This window comes from Bos javanicus, chromosome 19 (genome assembly GCF_032452875.1).
Source record: "Bos javanicus breed banteng chromosome 19, ARS-OSU_banteng_1.0, whole genome shotgun sequence".
In the NCBI taxonomy this organism is placed as follows: Eukaryota; Metazoa; Chordata; class Mammalia; order Artiodactyla; family Bovidae; genus Bos; species Bos javanicus.
This window is the reverse complement of record NC_083886.1, coordinates 45,094,109-45,114,466: the sequence shown is the minus strand read 5'-3', so window position 1 is coordinate 45,114,466 and position 20,358 is coordinate 45,094,109. Positions and strand designations below refer to the sequence as shown.

The 20,358-nt window shown below is 42.9% G+C and overlaps 2 protein-coding genes across 3 annotated transcripts in view; one reads left to right on the top strand and one right to left on the bottom strand.

Moving 5' to 3' along the window:
• The window catches only part of MPP3 (MAGUK p55 scaffold protein 3), a 26,304-nt gene extending 19,644 nt beyond the window's left edge, over nt 1-6,660 (top strand). Inside the window, exons 14-19 of the mRNA XM_061391979.1 lie at nt 195-359; nt 455-535; nt 1,890-1,983; nt 2,391-2,499; nt 4,115-4,237; nt 6,357-6,660. Of these exons, the coding sequence (XP_061247963.1) occupies nt 195-359; nt 455-535; nt 1,890-1,983; nt 2,391-2,499; nt 4,115-4,237; nt 6,357-6,533 (749 nt within the window). The 3' untranslated portion in view covers nt 6,534-6,660. The remainder of the gene's footprint in view (nt 1-194; nt 360-454; nt 536-1,889; nt 1,984-2,390; nt 2,500-4,114; nt 4,238-6,356) is intronic.
• Nucleotides 4,549-20,358, bottom strand: CFAP97D1 (CFAP97 domain containing 1). Of its 2 annotated transcripts, XM_061391985.1 has the most exons (7): nt 20,138-20,328; nt 19,516-19,586; nt 19,139-19,257; nt 18,082-18,205; nt 17,520-17,576; nt 16,887-17,013; nt 4,549-4,738 (listed from the first exon to the last, which is right to left on the bottom strand). In XM_061391985.1, the coding sequence occupies exons 1-5, from the start codon at nt 20,259-20,261 to the stop codon at nt 17,520-17,522; spliced, it is 495 nt and encodes a 164-aa protein (XP_061247969.1). In that variant the 5' UTR covers nt 20,262-20,328; the 3' UTR covers nt 4,549-4,738; nt 16,887-17,013. The 2 variants fall into 2 exon arrangements, with proteins under 2 accessions (XP_061247969.1, XP_061247970.1); XM_061391986.1 differs by lacking the exon at nt 18,082-18,205 and having other exon boundaries at nt 20,138-20,358.

Here is a 20,358-nt window from a genome sequence, read left to right as displayed (position 1 = left end):
ATAGTAGCCTTGAACCCTAATTTTGGGTGCCTAGTGGTCCCCTTTTCATCATATTACTTGTGCATCCTGCAGCAGGATGTGGTTGGGAGAGGCCAGTGGGTCTCAGTCGCACCTCCAGGTCTTACCAGGTGGAGAAAGTCTATAGGGAGATGCTGGGACAGATACCACAGTGTCCCCCTGCCCTTCTCTCCAAGCTGGTCTTCGGAGGAGCTTCCGGCTGGGCCGTAGAGAGAGACTGGGAAGCCCACAGGAAGGAAAGACGTCTGCAGTGGCCGAGTCTCAGGAGCTGCCGACTTACGAGGAGGTGACCAGGTACCAGCACCAGCCTGGCGAGCGGCCCCGCCTGGTGGTTCTGATCGGTAGGTGACATCTCCAGAGAATGGGCTGGTTTCCTCCCTGGCGGGGAAGGGAGGGAGCCCAGCTGGAACCTGGCAGCCTTCCTCTTGTTTCTCAGGGTCTCTGGGAGCCCGACTACACGAGCTGAAGCAGAAGGTGGTGGCAGAGAACCCTCAGCACTTTGGTGTTGCCATTCCACGTAAGAGGGTCCGAGTGTGTGTGTTTGTGTGTATGTTCATGCATGCACATATGTGTGCACACGAAGATTTCTTGGGGCCTTGACTCCAGCAGCAGTAACTTTAATGCTGGGTTTTGAAGAGTAAATAGGAGTTTTCCAGGCAGAGAAGGATGAGTTCTCTATATCAAGAGAACAAATGCAAAGGTTTGAAGGTGTGACCCAGAGTAGCAGTGTGAGGGAGTGAGGAGCTTAGTGTGGGTGGCTGGTGGTGTATGAAGCTGAATGGGAGGCTGGGTTGATCAAGAGGGTCTCATATACTCATCTAAGGTGTTTGGAATGTAATCAGTGAGTGAATAAAAGTATTAACGCAAGGACATGATCACAAGTGACCCTAGCAGCTTTGCCAGAGGTTGGACAAAGAGGTCACACATTAAAGTGCAGAGCATCCCCTGGGTGGCTGCCCTCTGAGACCCCTTCTTTTCTTTCAGAATGCTCTAGAAAAAGCTGTGTACTGCTTTGAGCGTGTTCCTTGTTCTATGGGGAATCTGATTTTCCCCAGAGGTGTGCACCTTGATTCTATTATGGAAATCAGAGGAAAACACTATGCTTTAAAACTGTGTAAGAGCCAGCTGTGCAGAAACATCCAGTCCATAAGGGGACTGTCTGTCTTCATGTCTCTTTTCCTCTCAAAATGAGAAATAATTGAATAAAGAATTAAAAGCATACAGCAGGGTCATCTGAGTTTTTGCCTCTTTGGCTCTCAAAAAAGAAAAACAATTAGGAGGGACTTCTCTGATGCTCCAATGGCTAAGACTTTGAGCTCCTGATGCATGGGGCTGGGTTCGATCCCTGGTCAGGGAACTAGATCCCACATGCTGCAACTGAGAATTCGCACGCTGAAGTGAAGATAGAAGATCCTGTGTGCCACAACTAAGACCTGGTGCAGCCAAATAAATAAATTAAAATATTTTTAAGAAGAGGAACAATCCGGAAATTAAAACTTAGAGGACTAGAAATTCCTTTAGCAATTCTTTAAAACCTGCAGCATCAGTGAGATAGTTTTGCTGAGTGGTTAGGGGCATACACTTGGCCTGAGACAGAGTGTGTTCAGCCTGGCTTTGCTCCCTGCCAGCCTTTGGACCTCAGAACAGGGCTTAACCTCTGCACCTCTTAGTTTCCTCACCTGCAAAACTGGGGCCTCCTTTTGCCTGCATCACAGAGCTGTGCAGATCAATGGCATACCTGCACACAGGGACCCTTGATGAAGGGAAGTGGGTGTTTGTGCACAAATCAGCGATGAACCTCTGAAAGGAACGAGAGCACAGCCTCGCTGTGACATGACATCTCTGCCCAGTGGTCCTTCTGTCTTCCACAGATACCACCAGGCCCCGGAAGAGCCATGAGAAGGAAGGAGTAGAGTATCACTTTGTCTCTAAGCAAACATTTGAGGCTGACTTGCATCACAACAAGTATGTCATCTTGATGGGCCAGTGGGACCTCCGTGTAGCTGTGTGTCTCTTCCTCTGGCCAATCTTCCACTTGACCTCCTGGGAAGGCTTCCTGGAAAAGGCAGAGGAAGTGGGGCGGGGACAGGTGGGGGTGGTAATCCTGGCGGGCCATTGATAGCTCAGTTGAATCCACCTGCAGTGCAGGAGACCCTGGTTTGATTCCTGGGTTGGGAAGATCCACTGGAGAAGGGAAAGGCTACCCACTCCAGTATTCTGGCCTGGAGAATTCCATGGACCGTATAGTCCATAGGATTGCAAAGAGTCAGACACGACTGGGCGACTTTCACTTCACATTTACCTTCGGTGCGAACTTAGGTGAGCTCGGGAGCTGAAAGTTTCTTTTTCCCCTGTGGTGGTTGGTGTTCTAGGTTCCTGGAGCATGGTGAATATAAGGAAAACCTTTACGGAACCAGCCTGGAAGCCATTCGGGTTGTGATGGCCAAAAACAAAGTTTGTTTGGTGGACGTGGAGCCAGATGTGAGTTCCTGGGGCCAGTTAGGAATTTCCCATTAATGGAACTTGTAAACTGGGGGGCTATACATTTTACAGAACATTCAGCCTCAGTGCAGGGGCTTTTTATTCCAGAGCAGTGAATGCTAACATCTCTTTGGGTCTCCTTGGAACTTCCCTTGGATCCAGTGGTTAAGACTCCGTGCTTCCACTGCAGGGGGTGCAGGTTTGATCCCTAATTGGGGAGCTAAGATCCTGCATGCTGTGTGGTGCAACTAAAGCAAACAAAACCCCAAATATCTCCTTGGGTATCCCTTTGACTAATGAAAGCTTTTGTACCCCGAAATGTGCACCTCTATGCAGAAACTCCCTTAATTGGAAGGAACCTCTTGGTGGCCCACAGACCTGGGATAGACTGCATGCAGTAAATCATGCAGCAGATGATGACACCAACTGGTCCATTAGATGTGACAAGTCAGGGTTGTTGTTTAGTTGTGAAGTCATGTCCGGCTCTTTGTGACCCCGTGGATTGTAGCCTGCCAGGCTCTTCTGGACAGTCAGATATAAATGCACCAATGAAAGCTGGGCCACCCCCTTCCCAACTAGGACAATTGAAGTCAGTGGCTTAGAGGACCACTGAGGGAGGCAGTCAGGAGAGCAATTTGAAAGGGGAAAAGGGCAGATTTGACCTTGTGAAGTGTTTCAGAAACATTTCCAGTCTCCCACATCCTGCAGGGGCTTAACCATCTTTTTCACCTTGTCTTTGAGAAAAACTTCTAAGCTTTGAACTCAGTCTGGGCATTTCCCCCGCCCTGTGTGGAAACAGAGTTCTGATTTTATCACATAAACTGTAGGTTTTATTTTACAGAGCTAGACTTGAAACAGATTCCCCAAAGCACCTTATGTCCAGAAAGGAAAATCCTCACTAATTTGGACTTCCTGGGAGTTGGTAGTTGAAATTAAAATAGTCTGAATTTCAAAAATTTTTTGAGAAGTGATTTTATGATTTGGGTGGGGGGATGCAAACTGTATATACAGCAGTTTAATACCAGTGTGTCCAAATAGAGGCCCTCACATCATAAATAAAGTGAGCTAATTAACAGGACAATTTGCATACGGAAAACCTTTTAAAGTCTTTACAGTTTACTTCAAGGGATCTCTTAGTCTCTTCATTTGCTTAACAAACTTTTTCTTCTTTGAATATCATGAGGAGGCCTGTGTGATAGCACAGATTTTGCATTAGTCCAAATTGATGACATCTGACTAAATAGATACACACATTGAATCCTGCTGGTTCTTCCTTCAGGAGTAGGCAGGCAAAGAAGGGTGTATGAAGGCTAATTAGAGCTTGGGGGAGGGTGGGCAGAGCTAAGAGAGATGGCAGCTCTTGGAACTGAGGCTTTGGAACCTCTGTTCTCAGCGAGTGAGCCTCCAGGGCCCAGCTGAGCCCAGTGTCATAGTGAAGAGTGGGAAAAAGAGCAGGTGGTCTGCGTGGTTGAAGTCAATTGTCATATGACCATATAGTCAGGACCCTTGCCATTGGGGTGATGTGATGAAGCACATCATTATTGAGCATTCGAGAAATACATTTCACAATAAAATATTCTCGAAGTATATAACATTCCTGAACTTTCTTTTTCAGGCTCTGCAACAACTGAGGACCTCAGAGTTTAAACCCTATGTTATATTTGTAAAGCCTGCAGTTCAGGAAAAAAGGAAGACGCCACCCATGTCTCCAGCTTGTGAGGACGCAGCAGCCCCACTTGTAAGTTTTCAAGTTGATCATTTCATCTCCTAAGGCCTAAAAGGGCCTGTTACAGCTGCATGTGGGCAGACGTACCTTCTGCATGAGACCATCTTTCCATTTTTGCCTGTTGCCCGGACTCAGATGTCATGTGATGATTGGAAGGTTTAAGTTGGGCAGCTGGAAGCGCCACCTGATTCACACAGGGGCGGTTTAACCAGGGTTTCCCACCCTCCACCCCCTCACATGAGCATCTTCTCAGAAAATAAGGGACTGACCTCTTTCAGGGACCTGATCTGAGTGTGACAAACCACAATAATTTGTTGAACTCCTAAGTCAAACCCGAATAATTTTTAATTGAAACACCAACTTCAGGTCCAGAAAGCTAATCCAAGATGGAGGCAAGGGGCAGCAGGGGGAGTCTTCCCTACATGCTGCTCAGGACTGAGGCTCTCTTGCTGAAGCCGCAGGTGGTTGAGTTCCACCTTTACAGGTCAGGAAAAGGGTTCAAGGGATTGACGGCTGCAAAAAAAATGTCACACGTTTTACTCCATTACAGATTTACTTGAGTTCTTTCAAGAGACAGATATTTATTAGGAAGATAGAGGGATTTAGGGCCCCCCCCCCCAAAAAAAAAGTCCCTTCTATAATTTCTCGAATAGATACTTGCTTCCAGGATGAACCGTGAGGGTGCCCGGGGGAGAGGAAACTCCAGAAGTGGTGGACAGGTCTATAGGATGTGTATGTGTAAGACGGTGGGAAAAGCAGGATGTTAGATCCAAGGGCAGCAGTGGGATGCTGCAGGGTGCTTTTGAGTAGGAGAAGAGCCCTGCAAGATACCATAAAGAATTGGGAAGCTTGGCCCAATTTAATCTATTGGGTTGGCAAAAAAGTTAGTTTGGGTTTTTCCACAAGATGTTATGGAAAAATCTGAACGAACTTTTGGGCCAACTCAATAGTTTTTTTTTTCCCCCTCCTAGGGGGTTAGAAGTAAGGAGAAGAAATCATCTCAGCCTTCCTGTAGATGTCTCCTGTCTTTGCGGTAGCAGGCAAAAACTGTTTCCTAGTGCTTTAGAACATATTTTCTGGAAGTATGGACACTCTCACTAAAGAAGGAATCTGGTTTTGATTGGTGACAGAAGAGGAGGAGGGAATATTCTGGAATATCCTTTTAGGGGGAGACAGCTCACCCCCCTTCCATGACAGAATAAAAACACTGAGCCCTAGAAGCAGAGGAGAGAAGGCAACAGAGGATTGGAAGGAGATAGAAAGGGAGGTGGGTGAATGCCAGTGATAAATTTCACTTTGCAGTTTTACTTAAGAGTGGATCCTGCCACTTTCCTGTCTTCCAAAACCCAAGTTCATTGTCAGTGAACTACTGGCTTGGAATTTTACTTACTAGAGGTATTTCTGAATGAAGATGCAGACACTTGCATAGGTTGGGGGAAGGAGGGTTCATTGGCTGTCTATGCCTTAGTGTTAGGTGTCAGGAAAGCAATCTGATAGAAGTCAGGTATCCTAAGGAAATGGCGCATTGGGTCAGGGTTGTCCCAGACTTTCTTAAATAACTCTCCTTTGTCTACTATGCAAGTGGTTGGTTCTGGTTTGAGGAAATGAAAAGAAGAACTGAGTTCTACAGGGTGAATTAAGGTATCCTCTGAGGGCATTCAAATTACTTCTTTTCCTTTTTACCCTTATTGATTCCAGAAATGCTTGCTTGGCTTTTGTATAGTGAATACTATTTGTGGTTCTTCCCTGTAATTATTTTAACCAAATTGCCATGCACCATAATTGTACTATTTTGGAAATACCTTCAGACAGGAAGTGTGATAGTGACATATATATACACGCAGATATAGACTCAGCATCTACCCAAAGCTAACACGTCCTCAGTAGATATCTTTTGAATGACTGAACAGTGATTATGGCTATAATTCATGAACTTTTCTTGGACGTTGGATAGGCTAGCATCACTACGCCCTGTTCTTGTGTACCCAGTTGGTTATTCAAGGGCCATATTCATCCACTTATCACCTAAAAATTAGAGGTTGCAACACTGCCCAAGACAAAGGTTGTAGGTCCATTACTTGTCAGGAGGATAACAACCCACTTGTTCCGTAACTACTCCTTTTCCTTGCAGGATGAGCAGCTGCAAGAGATGGCCGCCTCTGCCTCCTTCATAGACCAGCATTACGGGCACCTGGTGGATGCTGTACTGGTAAAGGAGGACCTCCAGAGTGCATACAGCCAGCTCAGAGCGCTCTTAGAGAGGCTGAGCAAGGACATTCACTGGGTACCTATTAGTTGGGTCAGGTAACTGTATCCTAGAACATCCAGGTTGGAGGGGACCTGGAAGACCACCTGGCCTGGCCTACCCCATGCTACCATCAAGGAATCTCAAGTGAGAGGGGCAGAATTTCCCATAAACTCCATCCTCAAGAAGAGTCTCTCTGGGAAGTCTTGTTTGTGATTGTTTTTTGTCCATTGCTTTTCACTGCACTCCTTTGGAGCAGAAAACATGAGTCAAAAGGGGGTATATATCACCATATAACACATGTCATTCATTAAAGTATCACAGACAAGTTGACCCTGATTCTCTGTACCAAAGTTGAGTAGCCACTGTCTTTTGGCGGGGGAGGTGGTGGTGAATGTATGCAGTACCAATTTGCAGAGGTAATTTAAGCTTTATAAACAGACTGACACTTCATTTATCGGGCTTTGTCCAGAGTTGAGTTGTTTTACCCAAGAGGACTTAACATGCAATTGAAGTTTGCCTGTCTTCAGGCACTAAAATGTTGATCTTTTTAAAGGTTTTGAAAGTTTGTGTTTGCCTGGCAATGGAAAATGTGGTTCTCTGCCGTCTTGAATAGTGAGCATTCACAAACTTTTTTGACAGACTAAGGTATGCTTCCCTGTCACCATGAGTTATTGTACTATCTATGATACGGTGGTGTTTTCAGGGACTCGTGGAATGTAAGGCTGCTTGTGCCTTTTCTATATATCCTCAGACTCCAAAACTTTACCCTTGCTTGCTTTGATTTATTCTGTTCTGTCACTTGTCTCTCTTGTTACTGACAGTTGCCCTGGTTCTCACCTGTCCCTTCCTTCAGATTATAGGAGCTCCTGACATGCCAGGTCATGGAAAAACAGATGATCCCCACACCTGCACCCCACACCCCCATCAAATCTATGTCTAAACCACAATAAATCAGTCCTGACCGTCAAAATCTAAGTATGTAGACTCTGAGTGTGGGCCTGATGGGTTGTCTCTGAGCAAAAGTGTTTAATATCACAACAGATTTGTGATACAGCTTAGCTTCAGAGAATTGTATTTCTTTTTAATAGCCAATGTATATAAACCTTTATTCTGTGCCAGGAATCTATGCTAAAGCCTTTACCTACATGACTTTGACAAATGCACCAAGCCTGTGATGTAGTGTTCTTTTTCTTTTTGGCCACACACCATGGCTTGTGAGATCTTAGTTCCCCAACCAGGGATTGAACCAGTACTGTTGTCAGTGAGAGTCCTAACCACTGGACTGCCAGGGAATTCCTTGATGTAGGATTCTTATCATCCCTATTATACAAATGAGAAAAACAAGGCTAAGAAAGTTTAAATAATGTGTTCAAGTTCACACAGCTTTAAAAAAATGGCAGAGTCATAATATTAGAGTCCAACTCTAATACCAGTGATTGTCATTAGCCACTATACTGCCTCTCTTTTGTGGCCCCATAACTGAGGCTGCCTATTAAGCCATTGACTTAGAAGTGAGGAATGTGCTCTCAGCTAGAATTTACAATAATATGCAGTATGGCTGCAACTTCTAAGACTTGAAAGAGGCTGCTTACAGCTCTTGAAAGAGCTCTTCCTCATGAGAAAAAAAGGAGGCGAGGTAAAGTGCAAAGCACCAGGGAGAAGATCTGCTGCCTGTTTAGAAATTTCCATTTTGCCTTCTTACACAAGGATACCTTGTCCACTTTCTATTGGGTTGGCCAAAATGTTGGTTCAGGTTTTTCCATTACAATGTTGCAGAAAAACCCAAACGAACTTTTTGGTCAGCCCACATAGCTCATGAACCTGGTAGGTCCACGGAACAGGATCACATTCTTCAGACCTTTCTAGCAAAAGGATGAGGACCTCTTTGTATTTACAAAGCACTGGATTCTTACCAAGTTAAATTAGTCTTAGCTATTCCACATAGAACCGGTGGGGAAGGCAGCTGCTCTTTGAAGCTGAGTGGCACATACCAAGTTGTGTGTATTGTACAGGAGAAAGAAAAAGGTGAACATGTTAGTCGCTTAGTCATGTCCGACTCTTTGTGACCCCATGGACTGTAGCCCGCCAGGCTCCTCTGTCCATGGAATTCTCCAGGCAAGAATACTGAAGTGGGTAGCCATTCCCTTCTCCAGGGAATCTTCTGACCCAAGGATCAAACTCGAGTCTCCCACATCGCAGGCAGATTCTTTACCCCATTATACAGGAGAGAAGGATTAAAATCAGCCCTCAGGCAAAAAACATGTAAGTCAAAATTACTCTTGAAAAGTCCTCTAGGGTGGCCCCTTGGTGGAGATCCTAACCAACTCTTAGCAAGGCCCAACTGGGTGGTTTTTCCCCCATTGTAGGAGCACAGTGGTTGAATAACAGATTTTTTTTTTTTTAATTTCAAACAACTCAGCATTTTCTTATTTTTAATATTTTCTTAATGATTTTCAGATGACTATTTCATCTCTTCATCTTTCTCTTCATGTATATTGTGAAGCAAGGCATTAAATGTGATGCCTGCTTTATTTCCTGTCTAAGCAACCTCCTCACCCCAAAGGCAAACTGTGTTGACAACTGCTTGGCTGCTCTAAAATCTGTGAGAGTAGAATGGATAGGGCCCCAGAGACAGGTCATTTGTAAAGTGTTTTTGCTGTTTATAAAAATAAAACTGTTGTTTTTTTTAAAAAAACCACAAACCTGTTTACAAATATATATTGGTGGAATATATATAAATTCATTTCCTAGTCCCATTCTAGCCAATAGCACGTACGTTCTGAGCCTCTGGGCAAAATTTCTGCGTGTTTGTCTTTCTGGGCCTGTCCCTATTTTATACCTTCCAATATGTCCCTTTTCTCCCACTTGGGCCCTCAATGGCTGGTAAGGTTTCTGCTTGTGTCTCCAACCAGAGAGAATATGGTGAGCTCTGGAGGGCTTTTTTCTAGGTCAAGGATGTTAGATGGGCAGGGCCAATAAGCTGCCACCACCCACTCTTACACCCACGGCAGACATCACTAATTGATCATAGCACTCTCTTGCTGAATGTAGATATTGCTTTTGGATATTTCAGGATATAGTATCTGGTCTCAATTGAGCAGAACTGGCAAGTGAATTAATCTTGTTTGCCATCCTTGATGCAGCAATTTTAACCTTCTCTGTCATCCACTCCACTCCCTGCAGGAAGTGGATTTTTAAAAATTACAACCATCTGTCCTTCACAGACAATGCTTAGCTATGTTAAACACTGGCTGATTGTGCTTTTACCATTGAATACATACATGCTTTAAGGCATGTGACTTATCACAGTTTTACATCCACTTATGCAGAGTTACACCATTTATACCACCAGTCACAGGATCACGTGTGAAAAAAAAAGAAAGCATTTGTTGACTTTTTTATTAACTACTGACCAGCATATGCACAAAGCCCTCTTGAATCATATAGTTTAGAAACAATAAGCAGCATTTTTCTATCTGGTGGAGTCAATATGAATCTATTTTTTCCCCCTGTCCTCTGAATACAGTCTCCAACCATTGCTTCCTTTAAAAGTCAGGCTTATGGTTTCAGAGCAAGATGATGTAGAATCATTTTTTCCTTCCTTCTCAATTCTAAATCTGGCTTCCCTGGTAGCTCAGTTGGTAAAGAATCCATCTGCAATGCAGGAGACCCTGGTTCGATTCCTGGGTCGGGAAGATCTGCTGAAGAAGGGATAGGCTACCCACTCCAGTATTCTTGGGCTTCCCTGTGACTCAGCTGGTAAAGAATCTGCCTGCAATGCAGGAGACCTGGTTTCAGTTTCTGGGTTGGGAAGATCCCCTGGAGAAGGGAATGTCTACCCACTCCAGTATTTAAGCCTGGAGAATTCCATGGACTGTATGGTCCATGGGGTCGCAAAGAGCTGGACATGACTGAGTGACTTTCACTTTCAGTTTCAACTCTAAATGGCTTCCCAGGTGGCACAGTGGTAAAGAACCCACTTGCCAATGCAGGAGACACAAGAGACTTGGGTCTAATCCCTGGGTTGGGAAGATCCCTTGAAGGAGGAAATGGCAACCCACTCCAGCATTCTTGCCTGGAAAATTCCATGGACAGAGGAGTCTGGCATGCTACATTCCATGGGGTTGCAAAGAGTTGGATACTACAGAGCGCACACGTGTGTACATACCACCACCACAACTCCAAATACAACTTAAAATCTTAGGAATTTATTGATAAAAGGACTCTGAAAGATGGAAAGAAAATGGGTTAAGTAGGGAAACTCAAGATTTGAGGAACAAACAATGTAGTGACTTTCCTGGGCTTTCTTTTCATTTCCCACACCCAACTGAGATATGGAAAGGCCTACAACCCAGAACCACCAATAGCAGAGACAGGGAAGGAAAAATTATGGAAAAAATGGAGGAAGGAAGGAAGAGAAAGAAGCGGGGAGTGAGGCAGGAAGAAAGGAAAAAAAGTTTGCTTTTTCTGCCAAAGGACAGGAAAGGGGAAAGAAGCCTGGAAGAGACCTACCAGGGAGCCCCAGCTCTAGCTCCGCACCAGGATACCAGCAGGTGGCCCAGTTCATTCATAGCAGGAGTGAAGCCTTATGTCTCCCTGCCTTCCACCCAGTGACAAAAGGAGACCCAGGCCCAGCAATGCCCACCCACCCCTCTGCAGAAGGTAACCCAGCAACACTGTGCAGCCCAGGGAAGCACATTCCCACACTGCAGAAGACACCAGAAGGGACTGAGTGGGAGTCCTGGCAGTACCCAAAGAACAAGCAGACGAGAATAGTATTGCAAAGGCTCAGAAAACCATACTTCATTGAAAATAAGACACATAAAAGAAGCAGAAATTTATACCAACACCTAAACTGGACTACTATCTGCTATAATAGAAGATTTAAATAGGATTAAGAGACCCCTAAGATAATCACCCAAATATCCAGGATATGAGAGAGAAATGTGATGAGATATTACTCATCATAATACAGAACAAGAAAACTCCAATCAACCAATACCAGTATGATATGATTCAGATGTTAGAATTTATCTAATAAGAATTTTTAAAAATTGTAATAAAAATGCTTTAACAATCAATAACAAATTCTAGAAAAAAAATTTAAAAACAGATAATCTTACAAAGAAATAGAAGTTACAAAAAATAACTCTATGGAAATGATATAAACATAAAGTTATTGAAAAATTGAAAACTCGGACTCAGTAGTAGAGTAGAAGTGACAGAAAATCAAATCAGGGTATTCAGGACAGATCAATAAAATTTATGCAATGTGAACAAATAACTGGAAAAAAGCATTACAGACAAAAGAGTTAACACTTGTATCATCAGCATCCCATAAGGAGAAACTGTGGTGCCAGAAAGTACTCAAAGAAATAATAGCCAAAAATTCCCCCAGTTTAGTGAAAGATATAAATCTACAGATTCAAGAAGCTGATAAGCTCAAAATAGGATAAGCCCAAAGAAATCCATACCAAGATACATCATAATTAATCTCCTGAAAACTAAAGACTAAAGAAAAACCCCAAAACCAAAAACTTAAGAACCGGGAGAAACAACGGGAAGGAACACCAACGCAAATTCTATTTTAATATTACTTTAAAGGAAACTGTGCAGGCTTGAAAAAGTGACATGACATTTATCAAGTGCTGACAGCAGACTCTCAGTCTTTAATCCTAAATGTGATGAAACTATCCCTCAGGAATGAAGAGGAAATAAAGACATTCTCCAGTAAAGGGAAACTAACATAGTTTCTTGAGAATAACTCTTAAAAAATGATTAACAAAATGGCAGAAGGCTGGGACATTCAGAGAGGAAAAAAACAACTGAATATGTAAGCTAGAAGTAAATAGGTTATTCTTCACCTCTTGACTTTATGCATATTCTCTGGATAACAAAAGTTATGTCACCATCTGATGCAGTGTTCAGTGTATATAGAGGAAATATATAAGATAATTATATTCTAAAAGTGAGGAAGATATTGGCAGAGTGGATTAAAAGAAAACATGACCTGAACTTCCCTGGTGGTGCAATGGATAAGAATCCACCTGCCAATGCAGGCGACACAGGTTCAATCCCTGGTCCAGGAAGATTCCATATGCTGTGGAGCAACTAAACCCATGCACCACAACTACTGAGCCAGAAATCCAGAGTCCAGGAGCCTCAACTACTGAAGCTCCACGTCTAGAGCCTGGGACCCACAACAAGATAAGACACCACAATGAGAAGCCCTTGCACCACAACAAAGAGTAGCCCCTGTTCTAGAGAAAACAACTAGAGAAAGTCTGCACAAAGCAATGAAGACCCAGAGCAGTCAAAAATAAATAAATAAATGATCCAACGATATAAAAGACGCTTACTCCTTGGAAGGAAAGTTATGACCAACCTAGACAGCATATTCAAAAGCAGAGACATTACTTTGCCAACAAAGGTCCTTCTAGTCAAGGCTATGGTTTTCCCTGTGGTCATGTATGGATGTGAGAGTTGGACTGTGAAGAAGGCTGAGCGCTGAAGAATTGATGCTTTTGAACTGTGGTGTTGGAGAAGACTCTTGAGAGTCCCTTGGACTGCAAGGAGATCCAACCAGTCCATTCTGAAGGAGATCAGCCCTGGGATTTCTTTGGAAGGAATGATGCTAAAGCTGAAACTCCCGTACTTTGGCCACCTCATGCAAAGAGTTGACTCATTGGAAAAGACTCTGATGCTGGGAGGGATTGGGGGCAGGAGGAGAAGGGGACGCCAGAGGATGAGATGGCTGGATGGCATCACTGACTCGATGGACGTGAGTTTGAGTGAACTCCAGGAGTTGGTGATGGACAGGGAGGCCTGGCGTGCTGCGATTCATGGGGTCGCAAAGAGTCGGACATGACTGAGTGACTGAACTGAACTGAACTGAACTGAAGATGTGTGGCACGGCCAAAAAAAAGTAACGCCTAACTTCATGACTGAGCGACTGATCTGATCTGATATGTCATCTACAAGTATACAAAAGTAGTTGGAAAGGATGGAAACATATGCAAACAATTTTTTTTAAAGCATAATTTAAAAAGGCTATATTATTATCAGATAAAGTAGACTTCAGAAAAAGAAAATTACTAGGGACAAAGAAGAACATTATATAATGGTAAAAGGATCACTCCATCAAGTAGATAGAGCAATCCTAAATGTGTGTGCAACAAACACCAGAGCTTTAAAATACATGAAGCAAAAACTGACATAGCTAAGGACTTCCCTGGTGATCCACCTTCCAATGCAGGGGACATGGGTTTGATCCCTGGTCACAGAACTAAGATCCCACATGTTGTGGGGCAACTTAGCCCACATACTGCGGCTAAGTATGTGAAGCAAATGAACTATGGTGTTGGAGAAGACTCTTGAGAGTCCCTTGGACTGCAAGGAGGTCCAACCAGTCCATCATAAAGGAGGTTGGTCCTGGGTGTTCATTGGAAGGACTGATGTTGAAGCTGAAACTCCAATACTTTGGCCACCTGATGCAAAGAGCTGACTCATTTGAAAGACCCCGATGCTGGGAAGGATTGAGGGCAGGAGGAGAAGGGGACGACAGAGGATGAGATGGTTGGATGGTATCACCGACTCGACAGACATGGGTTTGGGTGAACTCTGGGAGTTGGTGACGGACAGGGAGGCCTGGCGTGCTGCGGTTCATGGGGTCGCAAAGAGTTGGACACGACTGAGCGACTGAACTGAACTGAAGGGTGCAGGCATTTGTCATTTTTGTGGAATTCTGGTATCTGAACCTTATTGTAACTAGGGGGAAATTCCCTATTCTGGTGAGAATGAGAAGCAGAACCCATGTTCAGAATTGGAAAAATGCAAATACCCTTCCAATCTCCCTTGCAGATAAGGAATGGGTACATATGATCTAAGTTACATCAATTAGATACACCTTCACTGACTTGGAGTTTAGAGCTAGTGACACAAAGACGTCAGATCAATGAGAACTTAGCAGGTCAGGAAGATCCAGTTCCATTCCAGGTAGAACAGGGGCAACTGTGTGAGCTACAGCACCACAGACCAATTCTACACCAAGACCTGGGGCATTGTTCCTTGAATGTGCCGCTTGAAGCTCAGTCCTGCAGTTTTCTGGCAAATACTGTTGGCTATTTCATTCAATAAATTATACATTTTTTTCACTGAAATAAGATGTCAATTTACATTGCTTGAAATAAAAATTTCTGTTGATAGAGGGTTCTGAGACAGAAGGAACAAGATCGTGAGGGGCCCATATTGTGTATGCCACATTGAAACGTGTGGCTTATTCTGGAAAGAATGGCAAATCATTGAAGGTGTGAAGCTAGAAAGTGATCTGGGCATATTTTCCCATTAATAATACCAGTTATAAATCACAAATGCCTAAATGGGCAGTAGTACATACAAAGACTGAGAGGATGGGTAGATTTAAAATAGGCAGGGGAGCGGAAAGGATGAAAGAGAGGGAGGAAAGGATGACTGCCAGGCTTCTCACCGGGATGTCTAGAAGAATGGCTCCTCAAAATGAGATGGACTGGAATCTGTTTAAAATTGAATTTGTATGTGCACACACTGATTTTTTTCTTTAAACTTTTTATTTTGAGGTAATTATACATTGACATGTGTGAAAGAAAGAATACAGAGAGATCCTGTGTACCATTTACTCAGTTTCCCCAGGTGGTAGCCCTTGGCAAAACTACACACAGTATCACAGCCAGGAGATGGGCATGACAGAGCCAAGATACAGAACAAGCTCATCATTGATGAACTGAATGACAGCGAAACTTAAATGCTTTACACTGTGAAAGATGAAAAGACAAATTACAGTGAAAATATTTTGCAGATCACATGTCCAACACCAAGGACTTGGGTGTAGAATGTGTAAAGAAATCTCAAAATTCAATATTAAAGAGAGCAATCCAATTAGAAAATGGCAAATGTACCAATATTTCACCAAAGAGCATATGCAGAGAGCAAATAAACATATGAAAGATGTTCAACCTCATTAATTATTAGAAAAATGCAAGTTAAAACCACATGAGATGTTACTGCACATGTTATAATGCCCAAAACTAAAAATGGCGATAACATCAAATGCTGATGAGGATATGAAAAAGCTGGCTTACTCATTGCTGGTGGGAATATAAATGGTATAACCACTCTGAAAATGGTTTTGTAATTTCTCTTAAAATGGACTTATCACATAATCCCATAAGTACACTCTTGGGCATTTATCCCAGGGAAATCAAACTTATTTTCATGCAGAAACTTGTGCATAATAGTGGATAGCAGCTTTATTCATAATGGTCAAAAAACCAGAAATTACCCAAATATCCTGCAATGGGTAAATGGTTAAATAAACTGTGGTACGTTCATCCCATGGAATACCACTCAGCAATAAATAGGAACGAACTATCAACACATGCAACCTGGATGAACCTCAAGGAAATTATATGGAGTGGAAAAAACAATCTGAAAAGAATGATTACATACTGCATGACTCCATTTATGTAACACTCATGAAACAGCATAATTATAGAAATGGAAAACAGATTAGTAATTGCCGGGGTTTAGGGCTGGGAGGCAGAGGCTGGCTGTGGCCAAAAACGGTGGTAAGGTATTTTCCATAATGGTACAGTTAACTGTCTTGAAAGTGTTTGTATTAATACAAAACCACACTTGTGATAAAAACAGCATGGAGTTATACACACACATAACAAATGAGTGCATATGTAAGTGGTGAAATTTGTGTATGTGCTATAGATTGTACCAATGTCAACTTTCCTGGAGAGACACCATACTGTATTTAGATAAGATGTTAACATTGGGGGAAGCTGGGTGAGAAGGGTGCAGGAGGCCTCACCATACATTTATTTGTAACTTCCTGTAAATCTTTTTAAAATAAAACATTTATTTCTGATAAGAACATATAAGATCTCCTCTCCTTCCAAATAAACCATTTAAAAAGGCTCAAAACCAGCATGACCAATCCCAGAAGCCATGCAACATTGTCTTGTCATGTGTTTTGAGATATTTTTGACATTTTCAATCTTGCTTCTCCCTACAAATGAACAGAGTCCATGAAAATCTCACTGAAGCATTCTTTTCCAATCCTGGGTATTCACAGAGAAGCTAATGGTGTTTTTCCTCTGTGTTGTCTGAACTTTAATTTCCTCATGTGCTTTTTGTTTTCCATTTCCACAGAGCTGATCTTGTGGTTGAATCATCTCACCCAACCTATTCTTCCTGCTTGGGGTGGTGCTAATGGTGTATGCTTTAAAAAGCTGTCACTTTCTCTCTCTCATTAAGACTTTTCATAGCCCCCAATAAAAGTGCTTGTTGGATCTTTCCTTCTGCCTGTCCCATTCTGTCTCCATTTGGGGATGGAACTTAATGCCTTTGGGTATTTTACATGTAACTTACTCATTTTATGTTCCAAGCTTTATTGTAGCATCCTAAGATTGAGCATTCAGCCACTTAGGAGTGCCTTGAAATCCTAAGCAGCTAAGAAATCCTAGGGCCTTCTCTTGTCTTATCCATGGTGAGTAACCTTGCATTCAAGGAGAGGAGAGGGAGAGAAATGGAGAGCCATCAATTATACAGAATTATTCTTTGAAAAGCCCACGTGTCCATTTATCCTTCTCCATAGGGGCAGCAGCAGGGCAGGGGAACTTAGTCATTACTAATAATATGAAATAATACAAAATGCCAACACAATAGTACTTTTGAACAGTGACAGAGACCCGTAATATAACTTCAACATAACATTAAAGCCACGAGACCTCCTGTTTATGTCTTACTAAAACAAATCACTTCCCCTTAGACTCACATAAAGCCTCAAAGCTGGTGACAAAAGGCAGTCATTTCCTACTTATATGGAGAGAGGAAACAAAAACGGAACTCTAGTCCCCGAATGGATGGCCAATCAATATTACAGAAGAGCAAAATTCACCCCTTGGTTGGGCCCCTCGTTCTCCATCTACATGGGTTTTAGGGCTTTGCCATCAATTGTGATCACCATGTTCTCTGATAAAGAGCAGCCATGTAGAGACATACCTATTTATCTCGGGAGAGAAGATATCTGGTTGTATTTCTGATATAGCGTCTTGAATTCTTGAAGGAAAAAAAAAATCAGAAAGATTTATGTCAATGCCCAGGTGCTGGTGTGAAAGTTGAAGTTCTAAATCCTATGGGTCTTAGAAAAGGCTTACAGACCAAAGCCAGAGAGTGGAAGTTTATAAAAACACTGCAGATGGCTTTTCCCCACCTCTTGCAGGATTGTCCCTACATGAAACAAATCAACCACATACTGAATTGTATACCCTTCATCTTCTTTGCTTGCTCATTCAATCTAAATGAATTAAGGGATGAGGGAAGATGTTACCAGATATTTTCTGAAGCTGTCACATAATGGCTTTGCTATCAAGGGGATGTCCTTAGCTGGTGAAGGGTTTGCTCCTGTTGTTAGCTTTGTAGGCTCTGGGCAGTTTTTCTTTTACAGATTGTTACATTCCTCATGATTTTGTCCTCCAACAATTTTGTCCTCTCCTGAGACTGACTCCTCTGAACACAGCCAGATTCTGTGAGTGAATAAAGCTATCACAGAGTACCCACGTGCCTGCCAATCTAACTCCGACGACTTGCGGTCATAGTGTGGTTTGCGATCACCAAGCCTCTTCAGAATGCCCTGGTTTTCCACAGTGATTCTCACTAGCTCCCGGTTCCTTGTTTCTCTGTTTAAGCTGGAAAAAAAAAATCCTAAAATAGGTGAAGAATAAAATTCTCCTTCCAGATTGGAGTGGGGAAGATGAAGTTATGATGTCAGAAATTCAGGCTGCCTGAGTGCAGGGAGCCTGCTGTTCCACGGAGCCCTGAGAACCTATTGAACCAGACCACGTTCTGGGAAACATGCAAAGCTTTTTTAGGTTAAGGCCAGTGGTTCTCAGCCCTGCAGCCTACTAGAAGATTCTAGTTTATTGGTCTGGGATGGAGCTTGGGGATTAGCATTTTGCAATAGCTCCCCAGGCATTATTATATGAAACCAGGATTGAGACTCTCTGGTTTAGGTGATGAAGGTCTTGTCTACCCAGAAATCACAAATAGCTGGTAATAGTTTTGGTTCACCTTACTCCCCTCAGCTTTCAACCCAGTTTTAAATACACAAGGATCAGGAAAGACATCTTGACACTCTCCCCTACACACTGACACACAGATACACACTCATTTTCCTCGCATACATTCCTTTTGTAGCCCTGATCAGACTGCATAATTATTTGCATTAATGTCCCCTTTCTGACCTTGTGTTTTGAGGTTAGGAAATATACATCTCATTTCACCTCTGTATTTCTGGTGCTCAGCACATAGTAGTTGCTCAGCAAATATTTGCAGAAACAATTTTAAGAATACTATATTAAAATCCCAGTTATCATCACCATTTTACAAAAGTGCTTTTCTGTGACGAACTCTAAATAGGACTCCAAAGAGTCTCTTAGGGAACAAAAGTTAGCTCTTTAACGTTAGAGAAAGGTTCTTGTTTGGGGTGGTTTTCTTTCTCCTTAACATGGTCTCTTTGGTTATCCCTCAGGATAACTTTCCTTAAGTGTGCCTCTAGTACTAAAGCCCAGCAAGGGGGAAGTCAGTTTTGACTTTCAGAAAATGAAGAGAAATAATACTACCTCTTGGAAAAATATTCGTTCCAGCAATCCACCTTGGCGGGGCCTCGGTGGGCATTGGCGATTTTTTGACACAGTTGCTTGTTTTCGTATTCAATTTTGTCGATTCTCTTTTGTTCACCCTGGTGAGAAACCCCACCCCACCATGGTGACATCATCACTACATGATGCTCCCTCTCACAATGGTGAGCATCCCCCTCCTGTGGGATTATGGGAAAGGGGCAAATTGGGGGCTACAGTGGAGACTGGGAGCAGGGCTGAGGAATCCAGGGGTGGTGTATGGAGAGGAGGAGGAAGTGGTGGGTATTTAGAAGGCTCTGGGAAACTGGACCTCTTTGGGACATAGATAAGGTACATTTGCAGATGGCAAGAACAAATACCTGCAGTTTGCTCAATTTTAAGATGTGATGTGTGTGCGCTGCTGGAGGTTTGGTATCAACAGTAGGCTTCACTGGAGAGGAAGGAAGGAGAGCAATGTTACGTCACAGGTATCCTCTTAGTAGCCTTAGAGACTCTGCTCACATTCTACACAATGACACTGATTAAAACATTGCAAGTTTGAATTCTGAACCAATTCAGTTCAGGGATTCTGGTTTAGTTGACTTTCCCAAACTGACATCATTTGAAGAGTTTTGAGCAGACATGAAAGCATGATGAGGGCTGAGAAAAATAAAATTTACAGACATAAATGTTCCTTGAAGCTAATGAAAGAGCCTTTCTCCCACCCTTTCCCAATATGACTAGCCTGGCTACTGGATGCTGCAGTCTCATCCTCTGTCTAGCTTTTTGGCTTTAAAGAGCTTAAATGAGTGTTTCCATCAAAGGAACTCCCTGGTGGAAGATAAATTTTGTCACTGATGCTAATACCCTCTTGACCAGACTCAGCAGATAAGGCCATGTCATTGCAAAGCTGTGTACTGCTCTGGTTCACCATCAATATCTCTTAAGGTGAGCCCTTTCAGAATTCTAGTCATAGTGTCCAGTTTAAATTGCCCCACATACCTATTTGTATTCTATTCTTATGAAATGCATAGTGGCCAAAGTCCAGCTTCTTCCTGAAGGATGTGCTCTGTCTATGATTAGAGACAATTACAGGGTAGGCCAGATAATCCAGGGAATTGTTCATCTTCTCTTCCTAGTCTCACTTCTGAAATGAGGCACCCAGGCTCCTCTGTGAGGTACTTAGCTGTCCATGATGGGTTGTCATAGTTACTCAGTTATGA

Excerpts from the sequence above, each read along its gene's own strand:
- CFAP97D1 (XM_061391985.1), bottom strand. The coding sequence starts at position 20,261 with ATGAACAATTCCCTGGATTATCTGGCCTACCCTGTAATTGTCTCTAAT. Across the intron at positions 19,587-20,137 it reads TAAGAATAGAATACAAATAG|TGAAGCCTACTGTTGATACC; the intron begins GTATGTGGGGCA and ends CTTCCTCTCCAG. Across the intron at positions 19,258-19,515 it reads TAAAATTGAGCAAACTGCAG|GGTGAACAAAAGAGAATCGA; the intron begins GTATTTGTTCTT and ends GTTTCTCACCAG.